Source organism: Lissotriton helveticus, chromosome 7 (genome assembly GCF_964261635.1).
Source record: "Lissotriton helveticus chromosome 7, aLisHel1.1, whole genome shotgun sequence".
Taxonomy (NCBI): domain Eukaryota; kingdom Metazoa; phylum Chordata; class Amphibia; order Caudata; family Salamandridae; genus Lissotriton; species Lissotriton helveticus.
This window is the reverse complement of record NC_136068.1, coordinates 677,999,548-678,025,822: the sequence shown is the minus strand read 5'-3', so window position 1 is coordinate 678,025,822 and position 26,275 is coordinate 677,999,548. Positions and strand designations below refer to the sequence as shown.

General features: G+C 43.5%; 1 protein-coding gene across 6 annotated transcripts in view; it reads left to right on the top strand.

Moving 5' to 3' along the window:
* The window catches only part of ABLIM3 (actin binding LIM protein family member 3), a 432,795-nt gene that overhangs the window by 230,564 nt on the left and 175,956 nt on the right, over nucleotides 1-26,275 (top strand). For all 6 annotated transcript variants that reach the window (XM_078652993.1, XM_078652990.1, XM_078652989.1 and 3 more), the window contains exon 3: nucleotides 25,673-25,856. In XM_078652993.1, coding sequence (XP_078509119.1) covers nucleotides 25,673-25,856 — 184 coding nt within the window. The remainder of the gene's footprint in view (nucleotides 1-25,672; nucleotides 25,857-26,275) is intronic.

The following is a 26,275-nucleotide window of genomic DNA, read 5'->3' as shown; positions in this document are numbered from 1 at the left end:
GTCCACTTACCCTAGCTGCTCAGAAGCTCCTTGTCTTAAAAGACGGACACTCGCTATATGTGTTGTGCTGGTGGCAACATTCCCTTGTAAATAAGCCCCCTTGTTTTTCAAAATGTTACATTCCTCCGGTTTCCTACATCACTGTGGGGCATACTTACAAGGGGATATCACCACAAGAACGTCACTTTTAGCTAGCCGTGGCTCCTCCACTAAGGCAGAGGAGCGTCGCCCCACCGTTCAATAGGAAAAATAAAATTATAAAAATGCAACGTTATTATCATTTTATTTTTTTACTGCAGTGGCTCAGTTTCATGCAGTCCAGGGCTGGCAAGAGCAGGGGGGAGGATTGGTGGCACTCTCTAAGTGTGCATGATGGTTTGGCTGGCTGTCTTGGGCCGACCAAACAGTCATGCGCACTTTGTGTGTTCCCCACCAGGCTGTAATTCAAAGTCTTGTGGGGAACATGCACAGGCTTCCAGTCTTCGCTTAAGCACCGAATCACGGTGCTCAGACCAATAATGACACTGCTGTCATGGTGACAGCAGAGTCGTGATTGGCTTAGGGGAGCCTGGTTACACGAGTGCTTTCTGTAGGACAGGAAGATGAAGAGGACGAAGGAAAGGTGGCGGCAGGCTTTAAACAGGTAAGTGCCTTTTTTTTCTTTTCAGAAGTAACAAATTGCCATTAGTAGACCTTCCTGCACATAAACAATCATTCCCTGCAATGCAGGCACCCTTGTACTACTGTGCAAGATGTCCGCGTTAGCGCTAAGCAGCTAAATTTAGTCCCAGCGCTAGGGAAAACGCTGTGGTGCACTGTTTGCTTGTGAATACGGCGCATCCCTGCGTTTTGAAAATGTAAGAGCACGGGGCTTCCAAATTTGGCACAGTTCCGCTCTCTGGCATTTTCTCGTAAATATGCCCCTGTGTACTTTAAATGAATATTACCTGCCAGTAGTCCAAAGACGAATGAAAGCAACCATGGCATGTCTTGCTTGCAGTTGGTGTTGAATCCGGCCCTGTCGGTAATGTAATCGAGCCAGTTCCGCTCTGTTGCAGCACTGTTTGTGTGCTGTGTCAATAACTGCTAGATCATATGCAGTGAATACCGGATGTCCTGCAAATTGTAAGCATATAAATAATGCCCTTGCGGAGGGTAGTTCTAAAGCCAGGGTGGCTTAGATGGCCGGGCTGGAACAAATGTTCAACCCATCGCCACAGTGCAGGTGGCAGTGATGAGAATGGAGCCGTGTGAGCAGGGTTAGGTCCTGGTAGCCCACTCTGCGTGAAAACAGTCCATTAGCCATCAGCCTACAGCGGAAATATCACTGACAGGATCACCAGTCTGGCCGCGGTGACTTGCTATAGTCACCAGAACTCATAGAAAGGACAGTGGATCAGGGGCGGCTGGCGACATTTGAAAGTGGTGAGGCGTAAATACTCCACTGTGGCGAGCGCGCGCAGCGAGCGAGACCCAACCACCTATGGGGGATTCGGGGGTTCTCCCACGAGAACAATTTGATAAAAGAGTGGGCAAATGGTGCATTCTTAAGTACCCTGGACTCACACAGGCACACTGCTCACCCTGCGCTCACACAGACATCACCGACCCTGCACTGCTGGATATAGAGTCAGATTGTGATATTATAGCCTGAGTGATATCACAGTATGCCTATTCACTGGCGAGTCAGACTATGATATCACCAAATCCATACAATGCTCATCCTTTAGAGATGCCACAGTCTGCTCAACATCTCGGCATTTTGCTCAAGTTGCCACTCCACACTGTTTGTGAGGACTGTTTGCATGAAACGCTGGAGCCAGTAGGTTTCCATTTTGAAAACATAATGCAATGCCCCATAGAAGCGACAGTAGCAAAACTCTACTAAAGCACTGCCGCATGACAAAATGAACAATGCACACATTCTGAACTGAAAACTGGCTAGCCCATCAATATACATACAACTGTGATGAGCAAAAAACACGGAGCATGTATATGTTTCACTTTTTAACAATCATTGTTGCTTAGATTTAGGTGACTGTTTTGACCAATAATTGGTAATTGTCTGTCCACGGTTACACAACGTTGTGTTTCATCTATCCCTTAAAGAGAATAATATTCATAATGTGTATAGAACCGTTCTCAAAGCGACTCGTCAAATGGATGGTGATGTTTACGTCAGAGTGGATGACGTAGGACTGCTAGGGTTCGAACCTGGGATTGCTGCAGCAAAGGCTTAACCCATGGAACTATCCTACCAGTTGGAAGTAATCTAGAATAGACACTCACGCTCTGTTCTGCTACTGATGACAATTGTTTGACATGCATCAACTTCAAGGTCGGAAACAGAGCAATGATGTTATAGCTATACATTATCTCGGTGAAGAGGTCAAGCGATGAACGCATGAACACTTTAACAAACTGACAAATCAATGCAGTACTCGCGAGGGGGGGTGGCGGGGGGGTTGCGGGGGGGAGGGGGTCCCGGTGGGGGGTGCACCAAGGGAGATAACATTAAGAAAACTTACCTGACCGCCTCTGCTCCTGGTCCGCGTTGGCGCCTCATCTCCAAACAGGAACCGAAACAGGAACAGCAGCACCGAGTGGCAACCCCTAAGCCAATCTGCAGCGCCAGGGCACAGTTAATCCTCGCCCGCAGCACGCCCATTAGGAGACCTAATGGGCATGCGCTAACAAGTTAAAACACAAGTGCGCATGCGTGGGCACGGTGCAAAAATTCGCCCTCCGTCCCCACTCATGCGCACTTGTGTTGTGCTGCTGCCCCCATGTTTGACAATGCATGTTAGTCAACATGACGCGCGGTCTGACGTCATGCTGGCTGCCATGCATTGTCAGTTCTCCCTCGGCGTCGGTCTTTGAACTTAAGTAAACTATTCAGTTTACTTAAGTTCAGAAACGTCGGAGCTGCGGGCGGCTGCGGGCGGGGGGGCTACGCCCCCACGCCCTAATGGACGCACCGCGCCTGCAGTGGATATATAATTCACTTATTTTTTTCTTTTTTATCGAATAGTTCAATGCGGCATACAAAATGATCATTCTGTTTCAACACGGAACATGTTAACTGATCTGATTTCCGTATGAAAAATAAGCAATAGTCTAGTTCATAAGTCTTCAAACTGTGGGGCGCGTATCCCCTGGGGGGGGGGGGGAGGGGGAGGGGAGCACACTCCACCTCACCACTTCACTTTGATTGTTGCTTTCAGCGTGAAACGCCACGTTAGGCTGAAAGTGCTTCACCCCCTGCCGTCGTGTGTCTCAGCTCGAGCGAGCTGCTGGGGGCTCGGTTGGGCAGTGCCTGGAGTCTTATCTCCAGCATGCCTAGGCTGTGCCTGCCTGGCTGGCTTTTCACAGCCCTCCCAATAAAGAGAGTGTGGAAATACACGTTTTCCAGGGAGGAAACATTCCTAGCAGAAAACTGTACCAGGAAGGCGATCAAAGGCAGGATTCAGACAAGGTGGGCTGGAATCTTGCATACTATTCAAGAATTGTTAGTCTTATCTTCTTGGCAAGTTATCATCCGCACCGTTTGATTCTCTAGAAGGGAGAATCTTATAAGGAGACATCAATAATTTCACCAGGTTCCCCTCGATCTGGGAACTAGCACAATCTTGTACTACAGAGGAAACACTGTCAGTGTGTACGGAATTATGATAGCCGTCCAGCTGCATGTGGCATTTAGCACACAACACACATTTACTTGAGTTGAGGCGTTTATATACCTACATAACTATAATTTAGAGATCAAGCTGTATGACCACTATCTTTTTATCTTTGGCTTCTGAGCACACCTGTCTGGCAGAGCTTTTTTGACCACTGTTATAAAAACATTTAATTAAAGTTCCCCAGCGGAGTAAACATATTACTCCTCATTCTCGTAACAGTTTATTGTATCATTTAGCCTACTAGACAGCGCATCCCTAGTAGTGCATTAGATGCATTGTTTTCAGCACATGGTAAGGACTCTTTGGTGTAGCTAGGTGCCTTCTTGGAAATAAGGCTTTCCCTTCTAAGAGCAACTTGTTTTGCATTATGAGCAAATGTTAAATTTGTAAATGCTCAATATTATTGGGCATGTGCCCTTTTAAAAGAAAATGTTTTTTGGTGTGGAAAAGGCACACATAATATCAGAGACATTATCTAGCGTTCACACACTAGTAGATCAGCTGTGCCATTACTTCTCTTAGACTCCCACTTAAATCCTCAAACTGAATTGTGTGACTTTGTTTCATTGTGAGCATGTCAATAACAAAGTCTATTTTCGGCATTGTAGTTCTTCTTCTATGTCACTGACAGTATGTGCCATTGTGCTCTTTCCTCAATGTTGCTGGTTGAACATGCCACTGCTGTCCATCTATATCACTTGTGCTATCCCCCTTTATTCTACTTCTTTTACGCTGCTGGGTCTGTGTGACTCTCTGGCCCTTCTTAAAGTTGCTGTTTGTATGTGCCACTGTAGCCTTTCTTCTATGTTTCTGATTGTTGTGCTTCTTAAATATATTACTTTTTTAGAAACAGTAAGTCCAGTCTTGCCATTAAGTACTGACATATTTATTATTATTTTTGTTATTTACATCACAGGTACTTTACAGTTGCCATAGGTGCTGACTTTGGTTCTGGGGACCTGGGTCCGAGTCCTGGCATTGACTCAACATCATGTGAGCCTGGTCAAAAGCACTTAATTTACCAGTGACTTACGAAAAATGAATTTGACCTTGATTAAAGTTGCTGGTGCTTGTTTAACATGTTCCAATCCATAATGCTGAGTCCACCAGCTGAGTCCAAAAGCGTAATATAACAAATATTGTGAAGTATGCCAACCATCTGTCCTCACTTCCTTCGTAGACCAAATTTAAATGCTTTCTTGTGCAGCTATCACTGAAGCTTTGGAAGGCGATCTTCTTTATAAGCCAACTATGCTAACACATTGACTCTTGATGCCGCTAGAGAATAAAGCTGTACATATCCTCTTGAATCACTTATATCACATGTGTATGTAAATGTCCCATAGGCTTTCTTGGAAAACTGTGGCTGGCCTCCTACTAACATGGCAACACTTGGCCGGCTATACTCCACATGATCACATATTTTTCAATTGTGTCTGAAACATGTTTTGTGGAACCCCTTTTTCTGATATCTTGTCCAGGGGCAAGGATGTGCTGCAACAGCCAGAGCCGATGACATTGGAGTTGGTGAACCAATTCTTGGTGTTTGCTCAACATCCTGTGATTCTGGGCAAATCACTTAATATCCCTGTGCTTACAATAAATGAATGTGTGTCTGTGTAATGTAAAAGATGCACCTGTGCATTGTTGTAGCTGCTCAGTGGACCCATGCCAGGTGCAGCACCTCCGCAAGTCCTGGCTTTGTAGCTACCAGGACATTGCATTCTGGGTTTGTAGTCCCATTATTTCGGCGAACACAGCGATCTAGGTGGAGTTGAGGTAACTTGCAGCACTATATAAAACGTATAAATAAATAAATAAGAAAAATACAGCTAAACGTCCCAGAATGCAAAGTGCTGTCAGCTGAACAGCTAGCACTGACTGAAGGTGTGATACATGATATGGAGTTATTTGGGAGTGGCACTAGAGCCAGTCTTTGCTAGGGCCACTGGAATTATGAGATCGTGCGACCGAGGTGATTTTTGCATAATTATAGATTTGCCGCGCTTGCCACATAACTCATCATTTGCCACATAATCTGCAGATGCTAATAAAAATAATCTGTTTCTAGCTCAAACGGTACAAAAGTTGCTAAAAATGCGACAGCACGTTGCTGAACAGGGGAAGGTCCTTTCCAAAGCTGGACTGGGCACTTTCATGTTGCTTATTGATATACTTGGTTGTTAAACTGGTACTAATGAGGAGCAACCAATGGCCAGAGCATGTTACCAAGTTTAAAAATTATGGAATAACGAAGCAAAAAGTATTACACAGAGGTGCCGCATTTTGCCAAATAATTTGCCTTTTCGTGCTGCAGAATTTACTCGACCCAGGTGCATCATTTGGTCCTCTCCTGCTGCATAATTCCAGTGGAACATCTGTTTTCAGATTATCCGAGGGTACATGTAGCGTTTATTTTCACGAGTTGACTTTAGCATCTCTCTGTGCATGGGAAGGGGCCGCTTGGCTGCTTTTAAGTTCCTTTCTGGGTCGTGAGGTTTCTGGCGCATTTTTACTACAAATGGCGGTTTTTTACCCAGTAGACTGTATTGGCAGCCGTGGTAATTAGGTGCAGCTGAGTTCCCGCTATATAAGACATTGCGATGTTTGTAGTTCAAGAGGAATGCTGGGGCGATGTTTTACCGTCAGCCACAGACTGTGCTGGTGAGATTAGCCTCGGATATTTGATATGTGAAAGTATAAAAAAAAGTTTGCTAAATATAGGGTACTTAACTGAAAACTGTAATAAGCCGGCTAGTAATATAAAGGGCTCTAGTGACAAAGTAATCAGTCGTGAGGGTGATTCTCGCGTGACTAGTAAATGTGGCTAGAAGACAGATGGCGTCGTTAGGCCACCATGCAGTACTGCACGTTAACATAATTCGACTGGCATGAAAAAGAAAATAATAGGAAATAAATAAAAAAAAATCATTAGCATGGTACTCTACGTTTTGGTTGTTTATAGTAAAACAGATAAAAGCATGTTCGTTTATGTATGCCTGACTATGGGGTTTTTCGCGAAGACATTATTTGCAGTTCCAGTAGAGCAACCAGCTTCAGATGCTAGCAAAGGGACCTTCCATCCCAACCTGTAAGGTCTTCCTCTTTGAATCATACTCTTAAAAGCAGATCTGGATGGCTCTGAAAATGTTTTGCACTATTTAGATACACTTACATACGTACATAGGGAAGAAGCACATTTTGGACCTCATTCGCTTAGTCATCCAAGCCATTAACCCGTGCTTATCATTTACAGCAAGAATTTTATGCAATATGCCAGTGCCAGAATGTTGCCTTTCACTGCATCCATTTAGCATTGGTGACCCATATGTCGAAAAGTACCTCTTTTAGGTCGTGGCCAGCATTTTGTCGTGGTTCTCTGCCCCATCCCCTCCCCTGAATGCCTTGGGTGCCCTCCCTAATGCCAAGATTTATAGTGAGCATGTTTGAACCAGAATTTTGCCATGGGTGTTCCATTTGACAATAACCACATCTAGTGTACCAGCACCAGCGTTTTGTCATGGATGCCCATTTTGCCAAGATCTAAGTCCAGTGTGCCAGTACCAGCATTTTGCCACAAGCGCGACCATGCCAAGAAAACGTCCAGTATGCTACTGTCAGCATTTTACCGTATCCCCCTATACCAAGAGTTACATCTAGTATGCCTCGTATGCACAGTGGCAGCTGCTGCCATATAAAGTGGGGTAGGAGGGCAGGGGAGAATAATATAAATTAAAAAAAATCAGACTTACCTGACTACCGGCTGCCACGGTGTTCCTCTGCCGCCCGCTTCAGTGCTCCTCTGCCACCCAGCACGCAGCACACAGAACAGGCTCCCAGACTCCTTCAGGAAATCCTGATGCTCCTCTCATACTATACCAAGCAGGAGAGAAGCAATGGGATTGGCCTGAGCAGCTGGTCTGATGCTCGCTCAGGCACATGGAGTCTGTGACGTTTCTCCACCCGGCTGTGGATGCAGCTGGGTTGGAGAAACCTAAGGCTGCACGTCAGTTTGCCCGGCCTATGATGGCCGGCCAAACCGACATGTGCACTTACAGTGCTCACCATTCCTCCTCCCTGCCATGGCCCAGCCCCGCCCTAGACTGGCATTGGCTCAGTAAAATAAAATTATAATAAAAGTCTTTTATTATCATTGTATTTTTGCTGGCTCATAGTGAGGCGATGCTCCTCCACCACTACGAAGGAGCAGCCGCTGAGTATGCACACACAATAGATTTGTCACGGGTGATCCATATCCCAGGAAATACATCTAGCGTGCTAGCACTAACATTTTGATCTGGGTGCACTTATTCCAAACATATCTCTAATATGTCTATGTAAGCCAAGAATAAACTGTACTATGGCAGAGCCAGAGGCAGGCCCAGAAGAATAACACTAAGACAGACACTCTCACTTCCTTATGTTCCCTTAAATTCACTCATTCACACTATCACTATCCCTCACACACTCTCTTTTCATGCTCTCACACTCCTTTATTCTCACTCTTTCATATGTTCTCGCACTCATTCTCACTGTCACTTTCACACACATTCACACTCCCATTTAATCTCACTCTCATAGTCTCACTAGTTCATTTTCACTTACTCACACTCACTCATTCTCACTCAAAACCTGTCACCCACTTTCGCTCACTGACTTTCATTCACACACATGCACACACTCTCTTTTACACCCACTCACTCATTTATCCTCACTTACTTTCACTCACTCATTTATTGTCAATATCACTCACTTGGACTCCTTCTTACTCACCCTCACGCTTACTCTCTCATCCTTAGTGTCACCTATTTTCTCTCTGGCTCACCCATTCCCGCTCATAGTTTCTGTTTCTCACCGCCACTTATTCCTGTTCATTCCCCCATCACTCACTCACTCTCAGACACATAGACACATAGACACATATACTGACAACAGATTCCCACGTACATTCACTTTCTCTCTCTCTCTCACACACACACATGATGTAATCTTGTGTACAACATTTGAGAGTTTTAATTGTTTTACGCTGAGCTGCCTTACTGGTCCGCTTCTGCTGCCAGTGCCGCGTTGACCCTCAGAACAGAAACATAGCTCCCTTCTGCCCCAAGCTCCAAAGCAGGAAGCTGAAAGTCAGAGTCTGTGTCATGATGCCTAAACTCCAACTTTCAGTTTTGTGCTTAATCACCGCACCCTCTCCCATCTTGTCAAAGGGTGAGGTGGGGTCAGTGAAGCTCCTGGCCAAACCTCACCCTGTGATAAGATGGGAGACACTGAAGTGACAGCCTCATTGATGTGTACATTGAACCATCAGCTTTGGCAAGACCTGTGCAGCTGCTCCAAAATGCCAGGGGAAAAAATACTTGGAGGAGTCCTTGATTGTTACAGGATTGAAAGAACTATGGGAAATCCCACTACCGCATGCGCAATTCAAACGTGTAGCAAATAAGAGTATAAAGAGACTCCCGCACATAGAGGACAAAGCTACCTTTTCCCATAGGCGTCACGTCTGGATGACTCTGTGTACATATAAATCACCCGGGTTGCAACCGTATTTTGGACTGGGGTACTGCAGGAAATCAAAAGAAGCCTTTTTAAAACATAGGCTAGGAATCCTACCAGCTATACCACATTTACAACCATGGTTGAGAAGGAACTGTGGGACAAAATGTAGGCTATGTGGTGCAGGGAATGAAGATATTGAACATTTGCTATGTACCTGCTTGAGGTTGAAAGAGGAAAGAGCAGCTCTGCTAAAAATGTCTTTTAATGAACATAGAATACGCACATGCAGACAAGCAGTTCTTGCATGTTTCGATCCAGGATCTCCGTCATTAAATGGGAAGTTGGTGGAATTCCTGAAACTAGTGGAGCTGAAATTACCAAGCCAAGACGTCGGCCCAGACAAGATATAACAAACTATGGTCACTTCCCAAACCCCATTGTTTTTACTACTATAACTATTAATAATCATGATTTCTCTTTTTAAGACTTTTTAATGATGACACGTGCACTCAAATGTATTTTTGTAATGGTTTTAATTAATCAGATACAATAAACCTTTTACTTACTTACTTGCTCTCTCTCTCACACACACACATGATGTAATCTTGTATACAACATTTGAGAGTTTTAATTGTTTTACGCTGAGCTGCCTTACTGGTCCTCTTCTGCTGCCAGTGCCGCGTTGACCCTCAGAACAGAAACATAGCTCCCTTCTGCCCCAAGCTCCATAGCAGGAAGCTGAAAGTCGGAGTCTGTGTCATGATGCCTAAACTCCAACTTTCAGTGTTGTGCCTTTTCACCACACCCTCTCCCATCTTGTCAAAGTGTGAGGTGGGGTCAGTGGAGCTCCTGACCCAACCACACCATGTGACAAGATGGGAGACACAGAAGTGACAGCCTCATTGATGTGTAGCCTGGACACTAGAGGGCTGAAGCCTAAATCTGAGGCTATCTCTGCTGGTGACACTTCAACTTCAACGTGCCACAGATGGGAAGGCCGTGAAGCGTGACAAGCCCTGAGGACAGGGCTGAGACTTCGCCAGCCCCAGACAATCTGTCTGATGTCTGGTGCAGGCGCCTTCATGTACCAGTGCCAGCCATAAGACAGATGTCACTGCCTCAGGCTGCAGCGAGGGCAAGCATTTTCTATTATACCAGTAGTGAATGAATAATAGATAATATTGCTGGTATAATATAAATGGGACAGAAACTAGAAGGGCTGAGCCCGATACCCATAAGGGCAAGAAACTACAGGCTAGCTGGCGTAGATGGTTTTACTACTGCACAATTGAATGCTGCAAATGCATACACTCTCACGGTAGTAAAGTCAGGCAAGGGATGGAGAGTGGAATGATAAGTGAATGGTTTGCAAGGAAAGATTAAGACATGAATTTGTTGTCCATGAAAAACTCCTATCTGCCACTTTCCAGCCCGTGAAATGGATGGATATTTGATCCAGCAAAGGGTTGGATACATTTCCTGTCCATGGTAGCAAGAGGAATATAACCCTCTGGCGTTTCATGGGGTTTGGGGACAGGGTTTCTTTAATTGAATTCCTCTTGGAGAACAAAAAGAAAAAGAAAAAATATGCATTTGCACAGTGGGTTACCTTAATCAAATGAGGGGTGATAGTGTGCATAAATCACTACTGGGAAATTCACATCTCATTCCCAATAGTATGTTTGGAAATCTACAACTGGCACAGCTTTCCAGGCACACTACCAGGAATGTCTATGTATTCAAAAACTCGAAAATGTAAAGCCCTGTAGATGTAGGTGCATGGTTATATATGCACAAGAGTTGTGTGAGAGTTGGGCCCTTCAGCTATGGATTTGAAAAATCCTACACAACTGCAGCTAATAAGAAACGCATTATTAGAATCAATAGTCTTGGATGACGAAGAGCTGCTTAAAGCTCAACACTAATAAAGCGGACATTCTGATAGTTGGCAAGACTCCTCCTTCCATATGGTCAACGGCGTGGTGGTCGGATTCCCGGGGCCGGATCCCTGAACCTAAGCCGAAGGTTTAAAATTTGGGAGTTGGACTCGGTACTAATCTTTTCTTTTGAACCTCAAATCAGCTATGTGGCTGGCAAGTGCTTCGGCACTCTGAAAATGTTAATAAAGACGCTGGACCTCCTCTCTAGAATACTGCAATGTGCTCTATTTGGGAGCTACTAAAGGAAGCCTATAAAAACTCCAAAGAGTGTAAAATGTAGCAGCCCACCTGGTCCTTAATCTCTCCAAAAGTGCTTCTGCTACAGCATTAGTTTTTACATCGCAACATTCTTTACAACATATACTTTTACATCGCATGCCATTACAAAATCTTTTTGAAAACTACATTTACAACGCATTGCATTACATTGCATTATATCTTTACAACGCACACCATTACAACGCATACCATTACATTGCATTTAAGGTAAGTATTGGATAGTGTATGGGTAAAAATTAATATTCTAACTCCAGTGGCTGCAACAGTAGGGTAAGTGTTGGATACTATAGGGATACAAATTAATATTCTAACTCCAGGGGGTGCAACAGTAGGGTAAGTGTTGGATACTATAGGGATAAAAATTAATATTCTAACTCCAGTGGCTGCAACAGTAGGGTAAGTGTTGGATACTATAGGGATACAAATTAATATTCTAACTCCAGTGGCTGCAACAGTAGGGTAAGTGTTGGATACTATAGGGATAAAAATTAATATTCTAACTCCAGTGGCTGCAACAGTAGGGTAAGTGTTGGATACTATAGGGATACAAATTAATATTCTAACTCCAGTGGCTGCAACAGTAGGGTAAGTGTTGGATACGAAGCCACATCTCCGGACACCTGAGAGACCTGCACTGGCTCCCGGTCAACAAGAGAATCACCTTCCGGCTCCTCACCCACGCACACAAAGCCCTACACAACCAAGGACCAGGATACCTCAACAGCCGCCTCAACTTCTACGCTCCCACGCGCCAGCTTCGATCGACCAGCCACGCCCTCGCCGCCGTCCCCCGCATCCGAAGAGCCACCACAGGAGGAAGGTCCTTCTCCTACCTGGCCGCCAAGACTTGGAACTCCCTGCCGACCCACCTCCGCCTGACCCAGGACCACCTCGCCTTCAGGAAGCAGCTCAAGACCTGGCTATTCGAGCAGTAGCGGACCCCCCCCCCCCCCAGCGCCTTGAGACCCTCCGGGTGAGTAGTGCGCTATACAAATGCTCTGATTGATTGATTGATTGATTGATTGATACTATAGGGATAAAAATTAATATTCTAACTCCAGTGGCTGCAACAGTAGGGTAAGTGTTGGATAGTGTATGGGTAAAAATTACTGTTCCTACTCCAGGGGTGCAACAGTAGAGTATGTTTTGGATAGTGTAGGGGTACTATGCGTTGTAATGGTATGCTTTGTCATGACGTGTGATGTAATGCCTGCATTGTAGTGACATGCGTTGTAGTGTCATGCGCTGTAGTGACATGCAATGTAATGATTGCGTTGTAGTGAAATGCATTGTAAAGGATGTTGTGATGTAATGACTGCGTTGTAAATGTAGTGCGATGCAATGATTGCGTTGTAAAGGTTGTTTCCCTGTCCCTTACTTCATCTTCTTCACTTTCGTGTTTTCAACAATCTCTGTTTCTGATGTCCTTTTCTGTCTTCCTCTGGTTAATCCCATGCTGCTTCTTTTAATCTCCTTCCCTAATCTCTTACTCCTTCACACAACCTGTCCAATGTTTTATCTGTTCCCATTTTAGTGACTTTGAGGTGGTATCTTTCCTCCCCTGTATAGGCACGCACCATTCCTCCTATCTTTAAAAAAATGTCACTTGCCCCAGATTCTGCAGCTAAACTGTTCCTTGTCTCTCTGCTACCTTTTCTCTCTGAGCCTCTTGAGTACGTAGCCCACAATCAACGTTCCTTCTACCTTGACACCAACATTCTTCTTACTTCTTTCCAGTTTGGGTTTTAATCCACCCTTTCCATAGGAGCGGCCCTTCTGTCTTTCAACAACTCTTTCAATTACGAGTGAAGATGCCATTTATCGTACCTCATAAATAGCGATACCTCAAAGTACATTATTTATTGGGTGCATTAAATATAATTTACAATTACACGTTTTTGGGGAGTAGCATGTGGATTTTGGTGTTTAACGCAGACAATTCTGCATAATATGGTGATTACCGTATACTGTTCACTTGTAAATTTCAGCAAGTTTGACCTGCGGAAATTTAAAAGAGGTTGAGGTATTTAACACATCCGATAATTATTGAAAATGTTAAAAACAACCAAACTCATAATTCTGACCCCTGAGCAAACAGGGGTTTACATAGGAGTGAGAAAATAATGACCCACTTGAAATCAGGCTTTAGTCTTCTATGTGTCCCCGCTGAGTTGACAGCTGTGAGACTGCTGACGTAATATGTTTATGTCACTCAGACTGTGAGCAGTAGGGAGACCACTTGCACATGGAGGATGACTGAAAACTACCTTGCTTCTGGTGGGGCATCCTTTACGTAATCTCCTTCAATGCCACAAGTATTTTCTCGGCCATGAAAATAAAACAGCTCTTTTATTCTAGGTAAGTCCAAAGTTTTTTCTGCACCCACTGGTCTTCTATGGGACACATTTCTTAATGGATACTTGGCTGTTCCTGCTGCTTTCAAAACAGTTACTGAGTCTGTTTTATCTCTGATTTACACTAACAATGAAGTATCTGGATTTGGAATTTCTTGACTTTATCTCATTTCTCTGATCATTTTAGTATGCTATGTCCTGGTCCGGTTGATGCTGCATTCTTTTTTCTCTTCTCTCTGATGTTCCACAAGGTTTTGTTTTTGCTAATTTTCGTTTTCCCATGTGCAGCCATTTCCTTAGTTTATTCCTTTATTTATTTATTCAACACGATTTTCATATAGCGCAAACTTTACCCGAAGGGGTCAGAGCGCTTTATAAAAGGACCAGTTACATTACATAAGGACTTTAGTGTACATGAGTTACATAAAAGATACAAACATAAAAACTCTAAATTCACATAAGAATGGTAGTAAGTACAAAAGTCTACTACAGATACTAGGGGTTAGAGTTACATATATACAAGTTGAAAATTAACTCAAGGCAAAGATACAAACAGATAACATCTAAATTCACATAAAAATGGTAGTAAGTACATAAGACTACGGCAGATACTAGTGGTTAGAGTTACATATGTACAAGTTGCAAATTAACTAAACGAAAAGACACAAACAGATGAACTCTAAATTCATCTAAGAATGGCAGAAAGTAGATAAATCTACTACAGATACTAGTGTATTCCTAACGTTTTTACTGAGATAGCTAACTCGTCCATTAATAAAGGTGCCTCCAATAAATCCGCCACTAATGGATCTAGGTTAGCGAATGTTTCTAGTACAGTAAGGTCTAGCTCCTCCAAGTTACTTTGTTCAGTCTTATACAGTGCTGAGTAAAAGTCATGAAGAATGGCCAGTATATCTTTGGGTTCAGTCTTTAAAATCCCAGCCTTGTCTTTCATAGATGGTATATTGCGAATCGCATCTTTCATGCGCAGCTTTAAGGCAAGGGGTCTTCCTACTGTTTCCCCATACTCATGACAGATCTTCCGTTGTGCCAAATATTTTCTTGCATTTTCGCTGTCCCATACTCCCAAGATTTTTGCCCTTTTCTTTGCAACCTCAGCCTCTAGTGCTTTCACTTCCCCCTGAATAGCTATCGCAGTAAAAACGTTAGCAATGGGGAAAGCAGCGGGATCGGACCAATTACCAGGGGAAATATACAACTTGTTTTTTGAGGAACTTAAAGAGATAATGCTAGATACATTTAGGGCTGCTCAAACTAGGGTAGCACCAAAATCATGGGATGAGGCTATTATAGTTGTCTTTAGTAAGAAGGGAAAAGAGATCGATCTCCCGGGGTCATAACACTTTTAAATTGTGATGGGAAGATTTATTCTAAAATTTTGGCAAACCGCATATCAAAAGTCATCATCCCATTAGTATCTGATGATCAACATGGCTTTATTCCAGGTCGAGGAACAGTGGCACATATAAACAAAGTTATTACTTTGTTCGATATAGCCGAGGTAGAGAAACGCAGCTTGGGGCTGATATTACTTGACGCTGAAAAAGCGTTTGATCGCATGGAATGGAAGTATTTATGGTTACTAATGGAAAATATGGGATTTCCTAGGAAATTTATGACAGCATTGCAAATTATATATGAGGCACCAACAGCTAGAATAGCGTCTATGGGTATGACTTCTGACATAGTTCAGATTACTAGAGGCACGAGGCAGGGATGCCCTGCTCTCCCCTGCTTTTTGCATTGTACATAAACCCCTTCATTGCTATGCTCTATAGTAGTGAGGCCATTAAACCTTTTTGGGTACGTAACATCCCTCATAAAGTTTTAGCTTTTTCAGATGATATTGCGGTGACTACAGAAGATCCGGCCCTGGCTCTAATAGAAATTGAGCGTCTAGCCAAGATTTTTGGTCAATTGTCTGGCTACAAGTTAAATGCTTCGAAAACACAGTTGGTCTGTTCTCCAATAGTGAAAGTCAATGACTCTAGAGTAGTTGTAGAAGCAACTTATTTGGGGGTTAAGATAAGGGCAGCAATGTCTGAGGTAGCTGAGGCTAATTGGGGTTTACTTTATAGAAACATTGCAGAATCCTTGGAGAAGTGGGGGAGGCTACATTTCACTTTAATTGGTCGAACCAACATATTAAAAATGAATATCTTACCAAGGGTATTATACCTCTTTAGATCATTACCAGTAGAAATATTGCCAGCTCAAATTCAGCAACTACAGGCTTTGTGTGCTAGATTCTTATGGACCCCGGGAAAGCCGCGAAGAGCAATGAGGCTTATGACGATATCAAGGGACAGGGGGGGACTATCGGTCCCTGATTTTGTGTTGTATTATTATGTTTGTTTTTTGCAAAGGATGCGCATTTTATTGTTGGGAGGTGAAGAGGATAATAATACAATAACATCAAAATCTAACATTTCTATATACCAATTAACCTTAGGAATGGAAGCTAATCGGAGTCTATTCAGAGAGATAGAATGGAGTTATTACAAAAGAACTCGGTTCAAGACGGTAGCAGCAGCCAGTAAAATTTGGAAGAAAGTACGCAAATTAATTAATTTAGGAATCTTGACTCATTATACCCCACTAAATGCAGCAAAATTGCTCCCAACTATCTGTGGTGACAGTGTGGCAAGGGCCTGGCAGGCTAAAGGGATTAAGACACTAGGGGCCAGATGTAGGTCGCCGAATACCGGTCGGTAACGGCCGATTTCGGCCGTTACCGACCGGTATTTGGCTTTTGAGATGTAGGTGGGTCTGAATTTACAGAATCGGTATATTTACCAATTTGGTAAATTTACCACTTCGGTATTTTACCGAATTGGTAAATATACCGAATCTGTAAATCCATATGTAGGTGACAATCTTAAGAGTGCCACAGGCCCTTAAGAGTCGGTATTTTACCACCCAATCCTATTGGGTGGTAAAATACCGAATTCAGGTGTGCATGCACATCTGTGCATGCACACCTGTGCCATGTGACACACAGACATGCCCTTAAGGCATGTATGTGTGCCACATGGCACACATGCCTGTACTTGGGGTGCTAGAGGGTGTCAAAGTGACAACCCCTGCACCCTTGCAGGATTCGGTATTTACCGAATCTGTAAATACCGAATCGGTATTTCACATTGATTCCTATGGGCTTCAAGACCCATAGGAATCAATGTGAAATACCGAATCGGTATTTACAGATTCGGTAAATACCGACTCTTACAGATTCGGTAATATTTTACCTACATCTGCCTCCTTCCTATTTACCGACTCTTAAATACCGATTCGGTATGAGTCGGTATTTAAGAGTCGGTAAATAGGAATTACCTACATCTGGCCCTAGGCGACTTATATGACCAAAGTGGAACACTCAAACAGTTCTTAGTATTAGCACAGGCTCATGGCTTACCACAAGCACAGTTTTTTAAGTTCTTGCAAATATGGGACTTTTTACTCAAACAGAATTTGAAATTGATATCTAACCCTTGGATGGAGGCTCTAAAGGCACATAGTAGAATTGGTGGGTTGTATAAAATTCTAAGTTCAGGTAAGAATGATGATTTGGAAAAACATAAGGTATATTGGGTGGAGACTCTAGGTGAAAATGAGTTACATATTTCACTGGAGGAAGCGATTACAAGAGCTAGGGATGTCCTTATGTCAGCAAATTTACAAATACAATTTTTCAAAACTTTATTCAGGTTATACTATACACCTGCGCGGAAGAAAAAATGGGGTAGCTAGCCGCTATGATGGTAAATGTTTTCGATGCGCTTCATCCGATGCGGATATAGATCATATTTTTTATACCTGTGTTAAATTGCAACCCTTTATACTAGATATGGAACGATTCTTATCTGACATATTAGGGAGACCTGTTCGTATAACTCCTGCCTTGATGCTTTTAGGGGTGGGGCAGGAAGTTTCAAAGGGGGGGAAGGTTATACAAGTATAGACGCTTTTTATTTGTAGCAATGACTATAGCCCGTTTATATATAGCGGGGGATTGGCTTTGTCCTGAGCCTCCAAGATTCGAGGTTTGGAGGGCTAAGCTATATAGAATAGCTAGACTGGAATTTAGTTTATATTCGTTAAAGGGGGCAAGGAAACGGAAATTGGGTCTTATGATTTGGGAACTTTTTTGGGCCCATATGAATGACTGAGAGTAACAGTATGCAAATAGTAAGGAGTTATGGAATATAACATTAGACTAATAGAAGTTGTAAACATAATAAGGCAGACACACTGTTTAAGCCAAAGCTCAAATGGCGATATTTGAAATTTTAAGTTAACTTTATTATTATTTATTTTTTTCTCAGGCTGTGGTCATTTATGTTTGTGCAGCGTGTTATTTTGATTAATTATACTGAGAAGGCTCAATTATATAATGTACGAATTGCATAGAAGGATTATATTGTAAAATTGTTATTACTATGAAATGTCTATCATGTCTTGGAAGTGTGGGATTAATAAAATTAAAAAATGTAAAAAAAAAAAAAAAAAAGATACTAGGCTATTCCTTGTATCATATGTGCAGAAGCACACTCCCCTTTTCACCCACTCAGGAAGCTACGATCAGCAAGCATGCACATCCAATTCAAAGCTGGAAGCGGGCCTCCCTTCTGAAGTATAACGCCAAGTCTTTATAATGTTCTCCTCCTAAATATATGAGAAGAACCACATGAGAAATCCTAAAACCTAAACCATGAAAGCAAGCATTCTCTAAGGATAACCATTTGGGGATGTCATAGCCTCAGAACACTTTTTAGTGGTTAACTCACACATCAGGCGAGTCACTTACAGTCCTTAGCTGCTTAACCACGGCGCAAATTCTGCTGCGGTGCAGCGCTTTGATGAAGTGGGTGGGGCCGCGTCAACCAACGGACGTGCCCAGCACTACGGAGGTAGTGCTCGTGATGGCCGTTGGCCGACAGAAGCAGCGAAGGGGTTAGGAGACAAAATGCTACTTTGATGCTTGTCTCACTGCATAAGCTGGATTGGCCTGACTTAGGGTGACCAGAATTTTAAAGCCAAAAACCGGGGCATTTACCAAAAATAGAAGAAGGATTACAATATTACTTCAACCCAGCACAAAGAATGTCAGTGCTCCTTAGCAGTGAATTACAGAAGAGGCAGTAAAAACGTATATAAAATGCAATTTTTAAAGTCAGTAGCATGGCTGTGAAGTAAATTGGCTTCTTATAACAGCTGCTAACTATTCCTGCTTTGCAAAACTTAAAAAGATACATCCCACCGTCTTCAGCTGACCCTCTCTAAAAACCGGGACATGAGCTTAATTTCTTGAAATTTGCCAGGTCAGCTGTTGGAAAACCAGGACTGTCCGGGCAAATCAAGGAAACCGGGTCACCCTAGCCTGACTGTGTCATAGTACAGTATGAAGACACTAAGACAACTTGAGGGGTTCAAGCACATTTGGTGCAATATGTCATTCAGAGCAGTAGCCCCCAGGGAGACAGTGGCTTCCACCCTCTCAATCGCAGCTAAGAAGCAAAAGCCTCACTTCATGAACAATCAGCAGTTTCTTCTGTTTAAGCTCTTTACCCTGGCTGCAAGTGGTGGGTGCAAGTGGACCGCAGATGATACACAAAGGCCTCACTTCACAAGTTTTCAAGAGAAAAGGTGATATTTGGAATTGTTTTTTATTTAAGTTCTATATGTATATAAGATCATAGCTCTATGTGCGCTCTGTACGAATGCCAGATATGTCTAGCTACGTGTGTGTGTGTGTGTGTGTGTGTGAGTAAGCACACTAAGAAACATTTTATGGCATACAATCCAAGTTTAATTCTTTAAGAACATAACTATTTATTACAGCAGGACTGTGGGGTATTTGCATAAGCGTGCTCTTCATCTGATATGGTAAAGTGGGCAAAAAATGATGCGTTAGAATGTGACCCGAGTAACTAACTACCTGTAGCTGAGATTAATTCAAGAACTCCACCCATCGCTTTTTTGTTTTCACTGTTTGCAGGTGGTGTGTGAGTCAGTTGTGACAGTGGCCTGCAGTTTAAACTAGGGTCACGGCAAGACAAACATTAACCACAGATCTATGCTAAATAGATCAGAAATATGTGATTTTCATGTTAAGTGAAATTCTCAGTCCAGCCTAAAACTCTGAGCAATTTATGAATTGAAACACTGCACACTACATACAGGACTCTCCTGAAAATGCATTACCTCAGTTTTTATTAGCAGTATTGTACTCTGCAACATAGATTGTGGCTGTAGGTGTTTTGAGCCCAATAAGATGTGGTTTGTTTGTGACCAATGAAGAGATCCAGGTGTGCTTGAGGAGCGCTTCAATGGGACCATAGGGGCGCATTTACTAGCCCCTTCCGCCGCAGGTGTTCACATTTAATATGGGGAAAAGTGACGTACTGGTGGAGCAAGGGACTTGTAAATAAGCCCCATAGTGTGTAACAAGAAATGCACAGGCCGGATGTCATTGACTCCGCTCCTCCTGGCTCTGCCCCTCATGGACGTCCTGCCCATTCTTTGTGGCTTCCCAGAATACACAGCATCTATTTCCAGCCCTAAACTCAACAACCATGGCTGCCAGTCTGAGTTCAGCCAACATGCGTAGCCACTTTCAGTCATATACTTCACCTGAGGTACGCCTTGTTCGACGGAGCAGCGGATAGACGCAGCGACATACACTGGATAAAAGCACGCAGCAACTGCCAGGCCCCGCCCACACTGCCACGGTGACTGGGAAATGTTGGTGAGGTTTTGAAAATAATTTTGCCACCTCGTACTGCTTAAAAGAAGGGGGCATTAACGACACGGATATAGGTCTGAAAAACCAAACAGACCTCATCACTCCAGGGTCACCTTAAGGATTTTGGGGGAAAGTCATATTTTGGGGTTCCCCTGTATGAAACAAATTTGAATTGTATTACTCATTTGCTGCTAATTCAATCTTGTATGATGCCAAATAAAACTACATTATATGTTAAACGTCACCAGGATCACAGAAAACTGTTGAAATATGTCTTGCTCAGAACCCCAAACACCCTTAAAATTATATAGGAAAGAGTCAGAGGTAAGGGTAGGCAGAGAGAGATTTAGCAAGGGAAATAGGTTAAAAAGAGACGGAATAGAGCGAATATTCACTTCTCCAGGGGCCCTTCGGAGGTGGGGGCCCTGGGCAGTTGCCCACTTTGCACAAGCCCTAAAACGTCTCTGCATCAAGGGGATTCTGGAATTATTGTTGCTAGTGCGTGAAAGGGTAAACATAACTGCATCCTTTGTTTGTTATAGGCTTCCTTTAGAGGGGGATGGCCCGCCTCTCCCCGACACACGGAAGCATCTCCGAGGCTGCTGGCTTCCTGCCTCGTCCTGTCCTTGGAGACAATTCACCGTCTCGTTTATTGATCGGGACTTGGCACCAGGCCGTGCCGGAGGATGTGACCTACTGTCCTCTAAACTGCACAGACCCAGAACATTTACATTAAGAGAGAGACGGATGGGTCAATTCTGCTGAGTCAGCTGAGCAGAGAGGATGTTATCCCCGTCGTGTTCCGGCGGTTCCGCGTCTCACCTTCCCAGAACACGCTCAGGAGACTTGGCATCTCCCCACTGAAAGGAAACTTGGAGCATCTGAAAGGCAGGTGGAGCAGAGCCAATGAGCGTCAAGCAGCGCATGACATCACCGCCATCACTAGCCATATCTTTATGAGCCTTTCAGAGGCATTAGCAGCTCAGCATTCTTATTGCCTCAGCGGCTCGACGTTCTCAGGGTCTCAGTACAGTTCCCATCAGCAACTCAGTACTGTCATTCTCTCAGAGCAATGCCCATCATGGGATCAAGGTTCTCGCTGTCTCACTGTCTCAGTACAGTGTCCATCAGCCACTCGGTACTCTTATTGTCTCAATGCAAGTCCACCAGTGACTCATTATAACTACTGTCCTAGTACGATGCCCATCACCAGATCAACATTCTCATTGACTCTTGTCCCGGTACAGTGCCCATCAGCGACACAGCAGTCTCATTCAGCAGCTGAGAGTTTTTTGTTTTGCAGCAGCTCAATATGCTCATTGTCTAAAACAATAACAATCAGTTTCTCATTACTCCCAGTGACTCTGCGTCATCGGAGCTCCCTCTCATCAGTGGCTCATTATTAACAGAGGCTCATTATGACTCAGTACCAATATTCGTGTATCATTGTCTCTGTCTCATCAATACCTCTGCATCATCAGTGGCTCAGAACTCCCAGCGACTCCATATCATCCCCTGCTCTGTATTACCAGTGGTTCGGTCCAGTATCTCCAAGGCTCTTTATCAGTGGCACATTTTCAACTGTGGCTCATTACGACTCAGTATGAATAGTGCTGTGTCAGTGTCCCTGTGTCATCAATAGCTCTATCACCAGTCGCTCAGTATTCCCAGTCGCTCCATAGCATCCCTTGTTACCTATCCTCAGTGGCTCAGTATCTTCAAGGGTTCTTTATCTGAGGAACAATATCAACAGCAGCTCATTATGACTCAGTGTCAATAGTGGCTCAGTGTCATCAATAGCTCTATCACCAGTGGCTCAGTATTCCCAGTCGCTCCATAGCATCCCTTGTTACCTATCCTCAGTGGCTCAGTATCTTCAAGGGTTCTTTATCTGAGGAACAATATCAACAGCAGCTCATTATGACTCAGTGTCAATAGTGGCTCAGTGTCATCAATAGCTCTATCACCAGTGGCTCAGTATTCCCAATCGCTCCATAGCATCCCTTGTTACCTATCCTCAGTGGCTCAGTATTCCCAGTCGCTCCATAGCATCCCTTGTTACCTATCCTCAGTGGCTCAGTATCTTCAAGGGTTCTTTATCTGAGGAACAATATCAACAGCAGCTCATTATGACTCAGTGTCAATAGTGGCTCAGTGTCATCAATAGCTCTATCACCAGTGGCTCAGTATTCCCAGTCGCTCCATAGCATCCCTTGTTACCTATCCTCAGTGGCTCAGTATCTTCAAGGGTTCTTTATCTGAGGAACAATATCAACAGCAGCTCATTATGACTCAGTGTCAATAGTGGCTCAGTGTCATCAATAGCTCTATCACCAGTGGCTCAGTATTCCCAATCGCTCCATAGCATCCCTTGTTACCTATCCTCAGTGGCTCAGTATCTTCAAGGGTTCTTTATCTGAGGAACAATATCAACAGCAGCTCATTATGACTCAGTGTCAATAGTGGCTCAGTGTCATCAATAGCTCCGCATCATCAGTGGCTCAGTATTCCCAGTGATTCTGCGTCATCGGAGATCCCTATCATCAGCGGCTTAGTATCTTCAAGGGCTCTTTATCAGTGGCACATTGTCAGCAATGGCTCATCGTGACTCAGTATCAATAGTGGCTCAGTGAGTCTGTGTCCTCAATAGCTCTGTATCCTCAGTGACTCAGTATTATGTGAATCTCAGGATGGATAGCGTCTCCGCACCAAGAGTGGCTCAGTGGTGATACTCCCTCAAGTGTAATCAGTGGCTCACAGGTAGGAACAGCCGCGGCCCGTGGAGGGTGTTTCGGTGGGGCAGGGAGGCGGGGTGGGGGAGGGGCAGGGTGGGGAGTGCTACAAACCGGAGTATGGATAATTGAAGGTAAGTAAACAATTTAATTAATAAGACGAATTTCGTAGCGCGCCCTACATCGCAAAATGTGATGCGGGGTGCGCTACGAAATTACCTAGTACTGTTACATAGTACCAGAACCGTAAAAAGTGCACAACTGATTAATCTGCAAATGTAAAGGGTGCTTGGAAGCCAGAATTGGCTTAAATTGGTGGAATCACCTGATGCTTCCTTATAACACAGATTTATTATTTTTCAGTGGCAGTGCAAGGGTGTTACCAGCTGAGCTGTGAAATCTGTGCTTTTAAGGGACAGTTATATAAATAAAATTGCACTCCAAATGGTCAGGTATTACTAAAATCTGAGTTTTGGAGACACCTTTTTATCCTGAACCTGGACCTCAAGTAGTCACCCCCATCGCTCTACAACTGACCAGGTCTTGCAGAAAGGATTTTGGGCATTGACTAAGAAGAGAAAATAAAAATAAAAGTTGGGTGGGATTTTGGTTCCAGTTATTTGTGCCCGATGTGTTTCACCTCTGCATTCCTTGAACTATTTCCATAAGAAAGGATTTCTTTGCTGATACTGACATTTTTAAAGGGTAATTACTGTCACAGGAAGGATGATAACAAGTTTGTTAATTATCACTGTTTTGAAAAATGTTGTTATTTAATGTGCACAGGACATACTATGTTTTTTGTTTCCTTGGGTGCACACTTGTTTTTTTATAATAACATTTGTATTTTTTTTATATAGCGCTTCATACTGCAATTTTGTTCTGACTTATACATGCAATAAGTAATTAGTGTAAACTATTCATCTCTGTAATGAGATTCATTTCATGGACTTTGGTCTGGTGAAGAGGTACATTTTAACTCGCTGGATTTAACAAACCAGATGCCAGCAGCATTGACTCAACCCTCTGAGACCATTGGCCAGAATATATATTATCTAGCCTTTTATTGGCACAGGTATCGGGTGCACCTTTCTCGGTTTGGTATACGTGATGTAGTATATGCATGTGTATATTGGTATGTATATAGTGCATGACACACTAGGGAGAAAAGATAGTGGGGAGAAAATCATATACATATTTGGCGTGAGAGAGACGTTCCTGGCCTGCTGTCATGGCGTACGCGAAGCAGTAGCGTCGCAAGGAAGCCATGGTCCCTGGTGCAAGGAAAGAAAAAAGGCCCATTTCACAGTTGTTGGAATATTGAAACACAACAATTATCAGGGCTGTGGGCCCCGGTGCACTGCACCCACTGCACCAATGGTAGCTACGCCCCTGACGAGCAGCCAATTGGTCCTTACCGTTGGCCAACAAGGTGCTCTTTAAAGACTTGCTTTTTCAGCAGCTTTCTGAGGAGATTCAGGGAATGTCTCTCCTAATAGCTGTCTTCACAGCAGAAGGGGAGTAATGCTCTTAAAGCGCTGCAATATTTCACGAGTCCTTTTCAACAGCGTTTGTGAAAAGTGCGGCTTGTCAGCCAATGTTTACTGAAGATGTGCTGTAAAATAACACACTGTCCCTTTCTTTCAAACGGTTCTTAGGGAGGTTTTTTTTATTTTCTCTAGTGTATGCTAGCCCACTGTGCTTGCTGGGTCACTTGTGGCCTGTCTGAAAATTCCATATTTTATTGCAAATTTCACATGTGACTGTGGAGGGCCTATTCAGAGAAAATCTCGGCCAGGTAATATCTCAATAAGTTTGTCCTCAAATTTGTTTTTTTCGAGGTGGTTTTCATCAGATGTTTTAGGATTCTCGGCTCTGTGTATACAGTCTGACTGTACTGTCCCAGGTCCAGAGATGTAATGTTCCCAGGCCTGAGTACCTTGTAGCCTTGCATTTATACCAGAAAGTAACCCCCGAAGTGCCAGACTACAAAGAAAAACATAGAGCTGGAAGGACTGCTTTAGATCTTAAGATCCCTCCTGCCACCTCCCAAGGCCTACTGCAACCTATGAGCTCAATTTACTCAAAAGAGTGGCTTGGTGGGATCTGGTACTTGTAGGGTTAGTTAGAGGTCTACGCGTGTTCCTTTGTTTTCTATCACTGCTGAGACTCATAACTGTTTATTGCAGGTAGGGGAGAGCTCAACAGTGGCTCATCAGTAAGTGCATTTCCCAACATAATATTTCCAAAGGGACTCTGCCGGGCCTCCTGTCTTACCACTGCGATTGAATGAATGGATAAGTAAATGAAGGAAAGAATGAAGGAATGAATGAAAAATGAATTAGATTTGCAAGCTAAATGTTCTCAAGGCGGAGTTACTTCTCTGACGCGGCTCTCTATGTTCTTTCCTCACCAGTGTGCAGCTGTGACCTGGCCCAGTCTGGCTTTTTCTTCAAGAATGGCGAGTACATCTGCACCAAGGACTACCAGGAGATGTACGGAACCCGCTGCAACAGCTGCAGGGACTTCATCACAGGCGAGGTCATCTCCGCCCTGGGAAGGACCTACCACCCCAAGTGCTTTGTCTGCAGCATGTGCAGGTGCGTGGGCCATGAGGGGGTACCATAGCACCCAGAAGACAAGATCAGTTGCATGCATGGAAGGGATATGAGTTTCCTTTGTCTTAGGCTAAGCTTTATCGTGAGAAAACACTGATTTTAGGGAGATGGCTGAGAAGGTATATGAATTAATTTATTTCACTTATTTATCCACGATATTTCAATTAATTTTTTGCAAACGTGGAATTGAGTTTTTGGTTTCACCTTTTTTTTTCTTTTTTTTTTTAAAGATATTTTTATTGGTATTTGCATATTACATATTGCAAAAGACACAATAACGAATAACATATATCTTGTTTCATCGTTGTTCGTATCGGGCCGCAATGGTTGTTTTATCAGTCTTTTGCTTGTCAGCCCCACGTGGTCTAGCTCACATATATCATAGAACACTTAGTTTGTTG